General features: G+C 42.1%; 1 protein-coding gene across 1 annotated transcript; it reads right to left on the reverse strand.

Annotated features, from left to right (window-relative positions):
- Positions 1–11,689: 11,689 nt before the first annotated feature.
- Positions 11,690–12,815, reverse strand: LOC140006962 (uncharacterized). The gene is made up of 3 exons (XM_072049636.1): positions 12,666–12,815; positions 11,769–12,512; positions 11,690–11,722 (listed from the first exon to the last, which is right to left on the reverse strand). Exons 1-3 carry the CDS (start codon positions 12,813–12,815, stop codon positions 11,690–11,692), a joined length of 927 nt encoding a protein of 308 aa, XP_071905737.1.
- Positions 12,816–13,861: the final 1,046 nt, after the last annotated feature.

Consider the following 13,861-nt stretch of genomic DNA (forward strand, 5'->3'; position numbering starts at 1 on the left):
TTAAGGAAAGGCAAGGAAAGCGAAGTAGACATGCATATTCACATAACACGTAGGAGCACGTAGGGTCAAATGAAGTGCAAATAAGGGATAGAGTGTACCTCCCTTGAATCGACGCCCTAATGAAGTGAAATTATTAATTTACCCTCCAAAATAATAAAAAGGTCAAGGTACCACTTTAATTATCAAATAATCACATAAAACAAAAATTAAACACGAAAATGAGAATTAAGCACGAAATGGAAATTAAATATGGAATAGCCCATGCGTGTGCAGGCAAGACTCGGTTTCCAATAAAAGGTCTCAAGAATCTAAAATGGAGTGCTAAGTTGAATGGCTTAAGATGGAATCCATCACAATCGAATGCAAAAATCACAGAAAGGAAAAACTATCACACAATTATTTATTATGGGTAAATCACAAAATTATCTAAGAAAAACTAAATCAAATGAAACCAAGACTCTAAATTCCCAAAGTATTAAGCTTTCATGATTTTAGCCTAGAAATCTATTAAAATCGTCCATAATTCACATGAAAACATGTCAAGGCCAATTATCATGCAAAAGGGATTCAGTTGCAAACATTAATCACCCATATGAATCCAATTAGCACATTTAAGCACTTTGAAGGTTCAAGAGTGATGAAAAGATCAAGTCATGATTCAGATTGCAAATTCTTTAAGACTCAATTGCAAGAAATTAAAATGAAATTGGGCCCTAGTGCAACAAAGGGGGACTTGAGGGATCAAAAAGCAAATTTCAGAAAATATTTCCATGCAGCTCATGCAATCCACGAAGAGAAAACGGTCGTCTGCAACATTTCCCTTAAACTTTCAGCAGCCAAAATACACATCCGAATGCAGCTTGCTTTGAAAGCCAATTTCGTGATCAAAATCATGGCGTGAAACTAAACACTAAGGCCAACTTCAATGATCAAACAAACAAGAAACATAACAGGAACTGATGCAGCGAAACAAAAACAAATTCTGAATAGGATGTTCATGTGAGATGATTCGATAATCTGAAATTCGTTTTCCAGCAAAGTTCAAACATGATTCAAATGTTTAAAGCCAAACATGCAAACTCAATTCCAGTCCAACGCTGTCCTCTTTACACCAGATTAATTATCAAACTAAGATGGCCAACTTGGTGAAGAATCACGGAGACAAGAACGACAAAACAGATACATCAGCATTTTCTCCGCTGCGAATTTTTCAGCCGCGGGAGCTTTTGCAACTCCAGGGAATTTTTGGCAAACAAGATTCATGCAGCACTTCTACTCATTTCCAATTAAACATAGCTAAAACCATGAGACTCTTGGAAGATTTTTCATGCAGAGCGTGCAACTTAGGAAGAAAATGAGCTTTCTGCAATCAGAAAAAAATGAAACCTGCTGCAACTCTATGTTTACACATGCCTATTTCTCAATCCCAACTTGGATTATATATTTTCAAAACCAAACCTGCCACTTTAGGCTAAGCAAAACATATAATCACCACCATCAAAAACGAACAGAAGACTTAGGAAAAGATCATGCAAAAATTCTGGAAAATATACAAGAAAAGTTCAGCAATTCGGTTGTTCATTTTTCCAGCAAACACTTGAACGTGATTCACACACTTCAGCCCCTAAACATACACACTCAACACCTCTTATCCGAATATCTCATCAAGTACGTGATGAGGCCCATTTGGTGACAGCTACGGGAAAGGAAACAGCAGAACAAGAGCATGAAATGCAGCCTCCTTATTTCCCTACCCCATCTTGGATAGGTTTATAAGCCAGAATCGACAAACGCTACTAATATAACATTCAAGCCAGAAATACCAAACCCTTTGTCATGAACATCTCTAAACATAATCATTTAACCTCCCCCCCATAAAAATCTGATTGAAACAGCCGGGCAAATCGAAGGGAAAGCAACCTTGCTTCGAGTAATCAGAAGAGAGACTCCGCGCTGCTGCCACAAGCCGAAAGCTTCGAGCTTGTGGTAGCAGAGGTTCATGTTATGCAAACAAATTATTGAAAAGAAAAATTTGCAACCTACGAATCAAACATTCAGTTTCACCAGGGGAAAGGAAGCACGGAAGATGACAGCTTTTTGAGTTCTTTCCATTTCAAACCACAAAAAATCCAGAAGTAGACATCATATCCACGTATAATCACAAGACCAGGCCTTTTACTCACAAACACCGAAACAGGTTCTTGGTGAATCATGAAACAAAAGGGGCGGCAAAGTAGACAAGCAAAGTAGTGGTCTTTCCATAAGCAAAATCGCTAAACATTATTCAAAGAGATACTGGGATCTAAAGGGAAGGAACTACTTACAGTACTCAAACTTTCTTGATGAAGATCCGCCTCTGCTGGTGGCGTGAAGGTGAGCAAATCCTTTGCTCAGGTTTGTCGCTTCAGGTTACAGCTTCCTCTGTTTTCCTCTCGTCTTCTTCCGAATCTCAAGTTCTGGTTTTTCTTTTGCTTCCCTCAAACTCGCGGGTCTCCCGTTCCTTCCAGCTTTCCAGTCTTTCTCTCCTCACCTCTCAGATTCTAACCGTCACCCTAGCTCTCCTTTCCTCAGCTTTTACCTCTCTCAAAGCTCTAACCTTTTGCACAGCCCTCTGTTTTCTCTTCCGGACCCAGCCGTCACTCCCTAATCTCTCTTTTGCTCTCTCTGTTTCGTTTTGCCTTGAAACCCTTTTCTCTCTCTACTCTCTCCTGCGGCTGTGGCTTTTTCCTTTTTATACCCGGCTCCAGATTCCTAAACCCTGTATTCAATGGCTGGAAATCATCCCTTCCCAACCCTTTTTCTTGGCCATTCGATGAGCGTCCATTCGTCCTTTGCACGCTGTAAAAACAAAATGCAGCGTGCATGCGCGACCCCCGCCCCTTTTTTTTTTTTTTTTTTTTAAACTAATTAATATAGATAACTAATTACCTAATAATAAATAATAAAAAATAAAAATAAATGTAGAAATGCTAATTAAGGAAACGCTAATTTTCTTTCTTTTTTCCTTCTTTTTCCTTTTTTTTCTTTTTAAAGTAATGATAATAAAATTAAGTAAAAATCAACAATTTAATTAACATCAGATAAAAATAAATAAACTAGAAATAATAAACAGCAAAAATGGCAATTTTTTATTTTTCTTTTCATTTTTCACTATTTTCCTCTTTTTCATCATTTTCCAAATTAATAGATAAAATAAACGCTTGTAAACTAATTAAAATAAAGTAAGAGACACGAAATAGGAATCAACCAAAATAAATCTAAAATCGAAACAAATAAATCCAAAATTAATTAAGAATAAAATCAAATTTGAAACTAAAAATTTGGTGTCTACAGTTTGCCCCTCTTTGTCGGAGTTTTGAAAAAACTTGAGACAAAGAAGTAGACACCAAATACTCACCTGTGTTATTTGGCTGCAAAAGGATTTCAACGAATAAGAATTTAAAACAGGACTGACCCGAACATGAATTTAAAACGGGACTGACCCGAACAAGAAATTTAAAACGGGACTGACCCGAACAGGAATTTAAAACGGGACTGACCCGAACAGGAAATTTAAACGGGACTGACCCGAACATGGAATTTAAAACGGGACTGACCCGAACATGAATTTAAAACGGGACTGACCCGAACAAGAAATTTAAAACGGGACTGACCCGAACATGAATTTAAAACGAGACTGATCCGAACAAGAAATTTAAAACGGGACTGACCGAACAGGAAATTTAAACGGGAATGACCCGAACATGGAATTTAAAACGGGACTGACCCGAACATGAATTTAAAATGGGACTGACCCGAACAGGAAATTTAAACGGGACTGACCCGAACATGTAATTTAAAACGGGACTGACCCGAACATGAATTTAAAACGGGACTGACCCGAACATGAAATTTAAACGGGACTGACCCGAACATGGAATTTAAAACGGGACTGACCCGAACAGGAATTTAAAACGGGACTGACCCGAACATGAAATTAAAACGGGACTGACCCGAACAGGGAATTTAAAACGGGACTGACCCGAACAAAAATTAAAACGGGACTGACCCGAACAAGAAAATTAAGACGGGACTGACCCGAACAAGAAATTTAAAACGAGATTGCACTGGGGAGATTTAAACAATGAATTGAGTTTTTACCTGAGAATGGTTCGAACTTTTTGTACCACGAGGGAATTTTGACTTCCGTAGCTAAAACAGTGACTGATGTTGTTTCTTATGGTCAAGCTTTGCTAATAACAATATCACTTCGTCTTTGCCTTCTGGGGAGTTGTTTCCGATATCGATTTTGGTGCGAAGAGGACAGTGGTTGTTCTTGTTTGTAAATGCAATGTTCCTGCAAGAAAAGAAGAAATAACGGACTTGCCACCATCATTTGACCCGATTTGCCTTGAGAATCGTGTAGACATGAGTCTTGTGACACTTTTGCCTCTGTTCTGCGGTGTCTAGCTTAGCCGACCTTGTAATTTTGAAACCTTTCAATTTCTGAGACTGATAAAGTTCGCATTTACCCCGTCACCAAGTCTATGTAGCCGCTTTGTTACACTTCACTCGCTTTAATAGACGATGGAATCCCCTATCCTTGCACAAGCCCCAGGGTTTATCATCCATTCGAATCCAATGGTGAAACAATGATGCATGCAAATTTGTCATATAAAAAAGCAATGATATATGCAAGATGATTCCTATGTTAGGCAAAATGAGCATGCCAAAGAATGCAGTCAATCCAATAGCAATTGAACGCAAATAGTCGAGAGAGAAAACCAAGAGGTTTATAAAGATACATTTTGCAAAAGAATATTTGTAAAGAAAAATACAAATTTGGCCAACGAATATCACATTCAAGGCTTTGGATATATTCGCTTCGGAATTCGATACTGGCAGAAGTATCACAATCATGAGAGAAAATCCAAATGAACCAGGTCACCAGCTGTTCCTTCTCGTGCTCGCCTTGTTGAGAAAACCTGCCTTGGCGCCCTTTCGGGTTTTCACCAAGGTTGCCCCCACCCCTTTTGTTTTTGTTTTATCTCTTTCTTTCTTCTTCTTTTTTTCTTTTTTCTTCTTTCTTTTCTTCTTTCTTCTTCTTTTTTTTTTCTTTTTCCGAGGCGCCCTTTCGGGTTTTCACCTGAAGAACGATGGAACATCTCGACCATGATCGACTCAGAAATATGAGTTAAAGATTTCAGGCATCAGTAAAATGCACCTCCCTTGATAAGTTTAGGAGAAGGCATTATGGACATCACTTGCCAGTTGATTATCAAATTTTCCTAATAGAACTGCAACAAGTGACGGAAGCCAGGACTTTGGGTTTTGGAATGAGGTCAGGTGGAGTGTTTTTCAAGAAAAGTTAAGGCTTGAAAGCAAATTTGATGCGAGGTGTGAAATAACCTGAGATTGCACTATTTTGAAATCATTTCCGATTTCGAACGAAACTGAGGAAAATCTGCCCCAGCTTGATCGGATTTTCACTCTTTGCATTTTCCTCACTCTTGCATTTTTCTTTTAAAAATTAAATTTGCCCCAGTGTGGGGTTCTTTTTTTTTTCATCTTTTTTTTTCAAAATAAATTTTGCCCCAGTGTGGGGTTTGCAATTCTCAGGGGTTATCAAGCGAAAATTTGTCAATTCTGATGGCTCAAAGGGGACAAGTAGGGATAAGATATTTTAAGTGTAAAAGAAGATGGCCTGACTTGCATTTCGCCATTTGCATGAATTTCTAAAGAAAATTTGCATGATCAAATGAAAAACTTTTTACACATATCTGAGTTGATGGGTTGAGGGAATGCTCGTCCATCCATTTCTGCCAAAATAAGGGCTCCGCCAGGTAATACCTTCTGGACAATGAATGGCCCTTGCCAATTTGGAGCAAATTTGCCCTTAGCTTCATCTTGCATCGGCAAAATTCGCTTTAGTACTTTGTCACCTTCTTCAAATGCACGCCGGTGGACTTTCTTGTTGTAAGCCCGGGCCACACGTTTCTGATAGCACTGACCATGACTGATAGTGGCGCTGCTTTATCCAATCAGCCTCCTCCAATTTGGCTTCCATAAGGATTCGCAACGAAGGGATTTCAACTTCGGCTGGTAATACAGCTTCCATTCCATACATGAGTGAATATGGCGTTGCCCCAGTCGAAGTCCGGATGGAAGTCCGATACGCCATTAATGCATAAGGCAACTTTTCATGCCAATCGCGATGCCTTTCAGTCATTTTGCGGATAATCTTTTTCAAATTCTTGTTTGCAGCTTCCACGGCTCCATTCATGTGAGGCCTATAAATGGCGGAGTTGCGGTGTCTGATCTTGAACCGCTCGCATAGTCCATCCACCATATCATTGTTCAGATTCTTGGCATTGTCTGTAATAAGCGTTTCGGGCACTCCAAAGCGACAGATGACGTGATCTCTCAAGAAATTGGCAACTACCTTCTTCGTCACATGTTTAAATGACTCCGCTTCAACCCATTTGGTAAAGTACTCAATTGCCACCAATATAAATCGATGTCCATTTGAAGCGGGTGGATCGATTGTACCAATCACGTCCATACCCCACATTGAACAGGGCCACGGGGCGATCATACTATGCAATTCAGTGGGTAGAGCGTGTATTACGTCACCGTGCATTTGACATTTTATACATCTCCGGACAAAGTCTATACAATCACGCTCCATAGTAAGCCAGAAATATCCGGTTCTCATGATTTTCTTTGCTAGCAAATGGCCATTCATGTGAGGTCCACAAACGCCGCTATGCACTTCTTTCATCATATACTGGGCTTCATCTTCATCAATGCACCTTAAGAGGTTCAAATCTGAGGTTCTTTTATACAAAACTTCCCCACTTAAGAAGAATTTTGAAACCATTCTACGCAGAAAGCTCTTGTCATTTGTACTAGCATGCAGAGGGTAAGATCCAGTTTCGAGAAACTCCTTAATGTCATTATACCAAGGAATTTTGTCAGAGGACTCGTCTACAACCCAACAGTGGGCAGGCTTGTCTTGAAACTGAATCTGGATTGGTTCGATCCTCAATTCATCTGGATACTGGATCATAGAAGCTAAGGTGGCCAAGGCATCAGCGAATGCGTTTCGGGCTCGTGGGAGATGTCTAAACTCCAAATTTTGAAATTGCTTGGCCAGAGTGAGCAAACTACAATGGTAGGGCAAAATTTTTGAATCTTTGGTTATCCACTGCTTCAAGGTTTGGTGCACGAGCAAATCTGAGTCACTGAAGGCTATCAACTCTTTGATTTCCATTTCTAAAGCCATTTTGAGACCAAAAATGCAGGCTTCATACTCAGCCATGTTGTTTGTGCAAGCAAATTGCAATTTTGCAGCGGCAGGGTAGTGCTTCCCTTCAGGTGAAACCAGAACGGCTCCAATTCCAGCTCCGAGCGAATTTGAAGCTCCATCGAAGAAAAGCCTCCAGTCAGGGCTTTGCTCATTTATATCGTCCGTGGCGCCTACAAATAAGACTTTCTCATCAGGGAAATAAGTATGAAGTGGTTGATAATCATCGTCCCTTGGATTTTCCGCCAGATGATCAGCTATAGCTTGCCCTTTAACAGCCTTCTGTGAAGTGAAAACAATATCGAATTCTGAGAGGATTATCTGCCATTTAGCTAGACGTCCAGTTAGCATCGGCTTCTCCAGGAGATACTTCAAAGGATCAGATCGGGAAATAAGATAAGTGGTATGGCTCAACAGGTAGTGTCTCAGCTTTTGAGCTGCCCAGGCCAATGCACAGCAGCTTTTCTCAATGAATGAATAATTAGCTTCATACTGCGTGAATTTTTTGCTTAGATAGTAAATGGCTTGCTCCTTCCTCCCGGAGTCATCGTGTTGCCCCAGAACACATCCTACTGCTCCGTCGAGCACAGATAGGTACATGATCAACGGTCGGCCCGGTTTGGGTGGCACTAGGACCGGAGGGTGCAGCAAATAATCTTTAATCTTGTCAAAAGCTTGTTGGCACTCCTCATTCCAGTACAACGGCACATTCTTTCTCAATAATCTGAATAACGGCTCGCATGTGGCCGTTAACTGGGCAATGAATCTCCCAATAAAATTGATCTTTCCTAAGAAGCTTTTCACGTCCTTCTGAGTTTTCGGCACTGGCATATCTCGAATTGCTTTGATTTTTGCCGGATCTATCTCTATGCCCCTTTTGCTCACAATGAAACCCAACAATTTGCCCGCTGGTGCCCCAAAGGCGCATTTCGCAGGATTTAGCTTCAGATTGTACTTTCGCAGCCTTTCGAACAGCTTCCTCAAATCAAACAAATGGTCCTCTGCCCTTTTAGACTTGATTATGATGTCATCCACGTAGACCTCCATCTCCCGGTGGATCATATCATGAAACAGGGTAGTCATGGTCCTTTGATAAGTAGCTCCGGCATTCTTTAGACCAAATGGCATTACTCGGTAGAAGAACGTGCCCCAAGGGGTGATAAAGGCAGTCTTCTCCCTATCCTCCTCCGCCATCAAAATCTGGTGGTATCCAGCGAAGCAATCACAAAAGGATTCAATCTCATGCCCAGCGGTATTGTCCAGGAGAATGTGAATATTTGGTAGTGGAAAATCATCTTTAGGACTGGCTTTATTGAGGTCTCTATAATCTACACAAACTCGCACCTCTCCATTCTTTTTTGGAACAGGGACTGGATTCGAAAGCCAAATAGGATAATGGGAAACAATGATAATGTTGGTTTTGAGCTGTTTTTCAATTTGTTCTTTTATTTTGAGGCTCATATCTGGTTTGAATTTTCGGGGTTTTTGTTTGACGGGTGGAAAAGTAGGGTCTGTGGGCAACTTATGCACTACCACATCAGTTGAAATGCCAGTCATATCATCATAGGACCATGCGAACACATCCTGGTACATAGTCAAAAATTCAAGCATCTCCTTCTTCTGCCCTTCATTCAGATGAATACTAATTTGCACTTCCTTAACTTCATCTTTAGTGCCAATGTTAACCTTTTCTGTTTCTTCCAGGTTCGGTTTTGGTTTTTCCTCATATTGTTCAAAATCCTTTGCAAAAGAATCGAATACCTCCTCATTATCACTCTCGCTTTGGAGCTCGGATTCCCAGACCTCCAAGTCATGAGTGATATAGAGATTGCCATTATCGAATTCCAGAATAGTGATATCCAAAGGGTCAAATGGTTTTATTTTTGGCCATCTGAAAGAATTAACGAATGTGGGATAATAAGCAAACAAATATACAACAAACAAATGGACAAGCAATATGATAGAAATATGAACAAGCGAATAAACAAATCAATATGACAAGAACAACTCGTGTATTTTCATAAAACCTTTGATTGAAAGCGAAAACAAAAGAAAGCAAGCGGAAACGCAATGAAAACTTAACAATATTTCCATGTGCAAGCTTTAGTCAAAGGTAAAGATGCTTTCATTAGCTATTTACAGATGCAAAAGTATTTTCATGAATTCGCATGCATGACAAACCCCCTTAGGTTTACCGAAACTCCTTCCGAACGGGCAGAAACTCGGCTGTCCAATTGGAAATTGATCCTTCGGGAATGTCGGGAAACTCGGCCTCATCTGAGCAATTGCCTTCAAATGTTGCCCCAACGAACAATTGGGCCAAACTAGCTTCGACTCCGTCAACTGGGTTACTTTCTGATGTGATCACCTCGGTCGGTCGTGGAAAAGTATAACGCAGTGGTGGGATTTCAAGGGCCTTTTGCCTGCCTTCTTTCTCTGCCCTCTTGCGTTCCTTCATTTCTTTGATGTCTCTAGCGGTTGGTCGGAAACCCAAGCCGAATGAATCCTTCTTCTCCACAATTTCTACTGGCTTCAGAATTCCTTGCAGATCACGTCCCAACCCTTTGTCAAACTCATATCTTCCACGTATCATTTCCTTGGCCATCATGACACTGGCCTTTGACAGAGTTTGTTCCTCCTTTGTTATCCAGCTTACGGAGACGATATCGGCTGTACTATGAGGGGTCACTGTGGCGTTTTGGCTACCATCTTCTTCGGACCCAGAATCAGCAATCACGAGGCAATCCTCCTCGGCAAAAATAGTTATCAACTTGTCATTTACTATGAACTTCAGCAATTGATGCAATGAAGAAGGCACAGCTCCGGACTTATGAATCCACGGCCTTCCAAGCAAAACATTGTAAACACTAGGAAAGTGCATGACTTGGCAAGCTATTTGGAACTGTGCGGGCCCCATCTCGATGACTAAATCCACTTCTCCTATAGGCTCTCTTTGTGCTCCATCAAACCCTCTAACAATGGTCCCTGAAGGCCTCAGCTTGATATCGTGCAACCCCAGCTTTTCCAAGGTACTCCAAGGACAGATATTAAGCGCAGATCCGTTGTCGATCAACACTTTCGGTAAAATTTTCCCATTGCACCTCACAGCTATGTACAGAGCCTTGTTATGTCCGATGCCTTCCGCCGGTAACTCGTCATCGGAAAAAGCGATTTGTTTTGTAAACAACACGTTCCCAACCATGTGTGAGAAATTAGCAACCGAAATGTCCTTAGGGATTTGAGCTTTGGTCAATACTTCGAGCAATGCGTCCCTATGTACATTCGAAGAAAATAGCAGATCCAACATGGATATTTGGGCGGGTGACTTGCTCAGCTTCTCAACCACATTATATTCACTTCTTTGGAGCCTTTTGAGAAAATCCAAGGCTTCCTTCTCAGTAATTGTCGGTTTAGCGGGCGGCTCGGAGTTATTTGCTTGAATCGGAACGGGAGCTCCAAACGGACTTGCGACCCTCCCAGATCTGGTGACCACTGACACCTCTTCTTTGGCAATTGATTTTTCTCCAATTTGTATAACGGGTTCACTGTAGTTCCACGGTACTCGCTTCAAACTTAAAACAAGCTCTTGCTCGGGAAATTCGACGACCACTGGCTCCAAAGCCTCGCTTTCCGCTGGAGTGAGATCCAGGATAAAAGGCCTTCTATCCTCCTCAAATGGTTCATCTTCTATTACAAATGGTTCTGTGATCCCAAACACCTCGGCTTCCCTTGCCAATTTCTGGACTTGCTCCTCATACTCTGCGTCGTCCAGAATGACCCCAATGGTATTAGCGTGGTCAGGCAAGGGGTTCCTATTTACATTCGGGCCTTGTGCCTCCCTTTTTCTAATTACAATCTCTCCAGCTTCAATCATATCTTGAACTTTATGTTTGAGAGCCTTGCAATCCAAAGTGGAATGCCCGGGTGCCCCCGAGTGATAAGCACAGACAGCTTGCGGGTTATACCAGGCGGGCATGCCATATGGATAGGTAGGAGGGGGTACCATACCAATTTTCCCGGCGGCCTTTAATTGGTCATACAATTGGTCTAAAGGCCTGCCTAAATTAGTAAATGTACGGCTAGGGGGTCGGTTGTAAGGTTCAGTAGGTTGAGGATGGTTGTAAACAGGTCTATTTGGGGGAGGAAATCTTGGGTTATATGGTGGGCGAGGTCTGTTTTGGGGTGGATTTGGTTGAGAGATTTGAAAAGGGGTTACAGGTGGGTTAGGATAGCTTGGGCGAGGTCGAGGGTGTTGGATATTGGTAGTATATACATGGTGCGGGCTTGAATAATAAGGGTAATGTGGTTGGTAGGTTGGATTGTGTTGATATCGGGGTCCGGGTGAAGGGTTTTGGTTCCAGATAAAGGTTGCATCCCCCTCCTTCTTTTTGAACTGCGGTTTTTTCACATTGCTTCCTTGCCCTTGCAAAGCTTCCACTTGTGATTTCAGGGCAGAAACGTTAACGATTTTTCCAACTCTCACAAAGTCATCAAACTCCTCAAGTTTATTTACAATTGCAGCAAACGAACATCCGGTCATACGGAAAATCTCTACGAAGTATGGAGGATCATGCGTCTTTATAAAAGTGCGAATGATTTCATCTTCGGTCATCGGGGGCTCAACCTTGGCAGCTATCTTTCTCCATCTCTTGGCGTATGTCTTATGATCTTCAGATAGTCGCCTCTTCGTGCCCTCCAAAGTGGTTCGGGTCGGTGCCAACTCACAGTTATACTCGTACTGTCTGATAAAGGCGTTGGACAGATCAAGCCAGGTTTTCACCTCCTCCGGCTTTAGGTTTGAATACCAATCAAGGGCGTCGCCTTCTAGACTTTCCGGGAATAACCTTAACGGCAAGTTCTCGTCATCCACTGGTCTACCCAACTTGTTAGCAAACAAACGCAAGTGTGTCTTCGGATTGCCTGTACCGTCATATTTGTTGAACTTCGGGGTCTTGAATCCCATGGGCAGTTGCACATTTGGAAACAGGCACAGATCATCGTAGTCTAACACCCCTTGCTTGCTTAAACCTTGGCTCTTGCGGATGAACTCATCGAAACGATCCAAACGCTTAAGCAACTTTAGATCAACCGGGGCAGATGACTCCCCCACTTCCAGCTTGGTTTGCACAGGGTGCTCCGGCACAAAAGGCTCTGCGGTAGTCTGGTAAAAGGCTTGTGGTTCCGGCGGCATGTTTGGACCACCTTGGCCACCTTGGGTCTGAAATCCCTGCCCATAGGGAGGATAGAACGGAGGATTTTGAGTGTAAGCATATTGTGGGTTGAAAACTCTCTCGAAAGTGGTTTGAACTGAAGGAATGACAAATGGCTCGGGTTCCGGTTGCCTGATGGGCGGAGGCTCGGGCTATACTCCGCTACTAACGAGTTCGTCGATCAACTTCTTTTGGGCGGCCATTTCAGTTGCCATCTCCCCAAATTTGGTAAGTAATTCGGCCAACTGAACCCCAGGACTTGTGGCTTCAGGCTGGACAGTTGCAGCGGTCTTATCAGACGTTTCCGGTTGAGTACTCATGTCTACACGATTCCTTTGGGCTCTACTTCGGGATCGCGTTATGATGGGACTTCGTCGAGAAGCTATGTTTAAATGTTACCTGTAGATATGAAATGGCGTGCTTTTAGATTTAGCCCTGACTTAACCTTTTTAACAAAAATAAAACAAAGAAAAAGAAAAAGACAAGAGTTAGTAGATGTTCCAAAAATTCGGATGCATGTCCTACGGGGGGACCCTTTTAGTGCCAAGGGTAGGCCTAACATGATGCAACACCTTCGAAATGGGACCCGTTAATCAAACCTATTATATGACAAACACTTTGTGAAAAGGGGAGAGATTCATTTCATTGCAGAAACCAGATACATTTGTTTACATCATATCGCGAAGGCGATCACGTACAAGATCACCAAAATTCCTAAGCCTATCTAGTACAGAGTCTTTACTTTCTCTTGCATATGGCATCTTGACACGTTCGGCTTGATCATATAATTCCCCACATTTTCGCTTCATTTCTTGACGCTTTTCTCGTTCATTTTCATACAATTGCTTGCTTTGTTCGGCCATCCCTTTGTATGCTTCCGCAGACTTACTCAACTGCAGAATTTCCCTATCCTTCGCTTCGATAATAGCTTGCAACTTTTTCACCTCCTCAGCTGGCTCATCTTGTGTTTCTTGTGTGGCGGACCTTCTCTCCCAGTCTTCGTATTGCGGAGTGGTCAATCCCCTTTGCTTGAGTTCCGGGATGTATTGAAATCTCTCGTCATCCGACAGTGTCATCCATGCCTCGATAATCTGGTCTTTCATAGGGAGCTCATTTGGGCACGTTCCTTTACTGAAAATGACGGTAAGCTTGCTCATATCAACCATAGGCGGCACTTCTTGTGTACGTCCTAACTGTCTGAGGAACCTCTTTGGAGTGTATGCGGCGATTCCTTGGGTACCCAATAGGAGAACAAAATCTGACACTTTGGTGCGGAGTATCGGCCTAAAGCAAACCGTCCAGTCCAATACCCACCTAATGTCTTGATCTGGCAACATTTCTAAGTATTTGACCCACTCAACCGCAT

This window comes from Coffea arabica, chromosome 5e (assembly GCF_036785885.1).
Source record: "Coffea arabica cultivar ET-39 chromosome 5e, Coffea Arabica ET-39 HiFi, whole genome shotgun sequence".
NCBI classification, from domain to species: Eukaryota; Viridiplantae; Streptophyta; class Magnoliopsida; order Gentianales; family Rubiaceae; genus Coffea; species Coffea arabica.

Bases quoted from the DNA above. Each gene is read 5' to 3' on its own strand.
- LOC140006962 (XM_072049636.1), bottom strand. From the start codon at position 12,815: ATGAGTACTCAACCGGAAACGTCTGATAAGACCGCTGCAACTGTCCAG. The intron at 12,513-12,665 runs GTTAGTAGCGGA...CCCTATGGGCAG, and splicing joins AGAAGTTGATCGACGAACTC to GGATTTCAGACCCAAGGTGG. The intron at 11,723-11,768 runs GTGAGAGTTGGA...TGAAATCACAAG, and splicing joins TTGAGGAGTTTGATGACTTT to TGGAAGCTTTGCAAGGGCAA.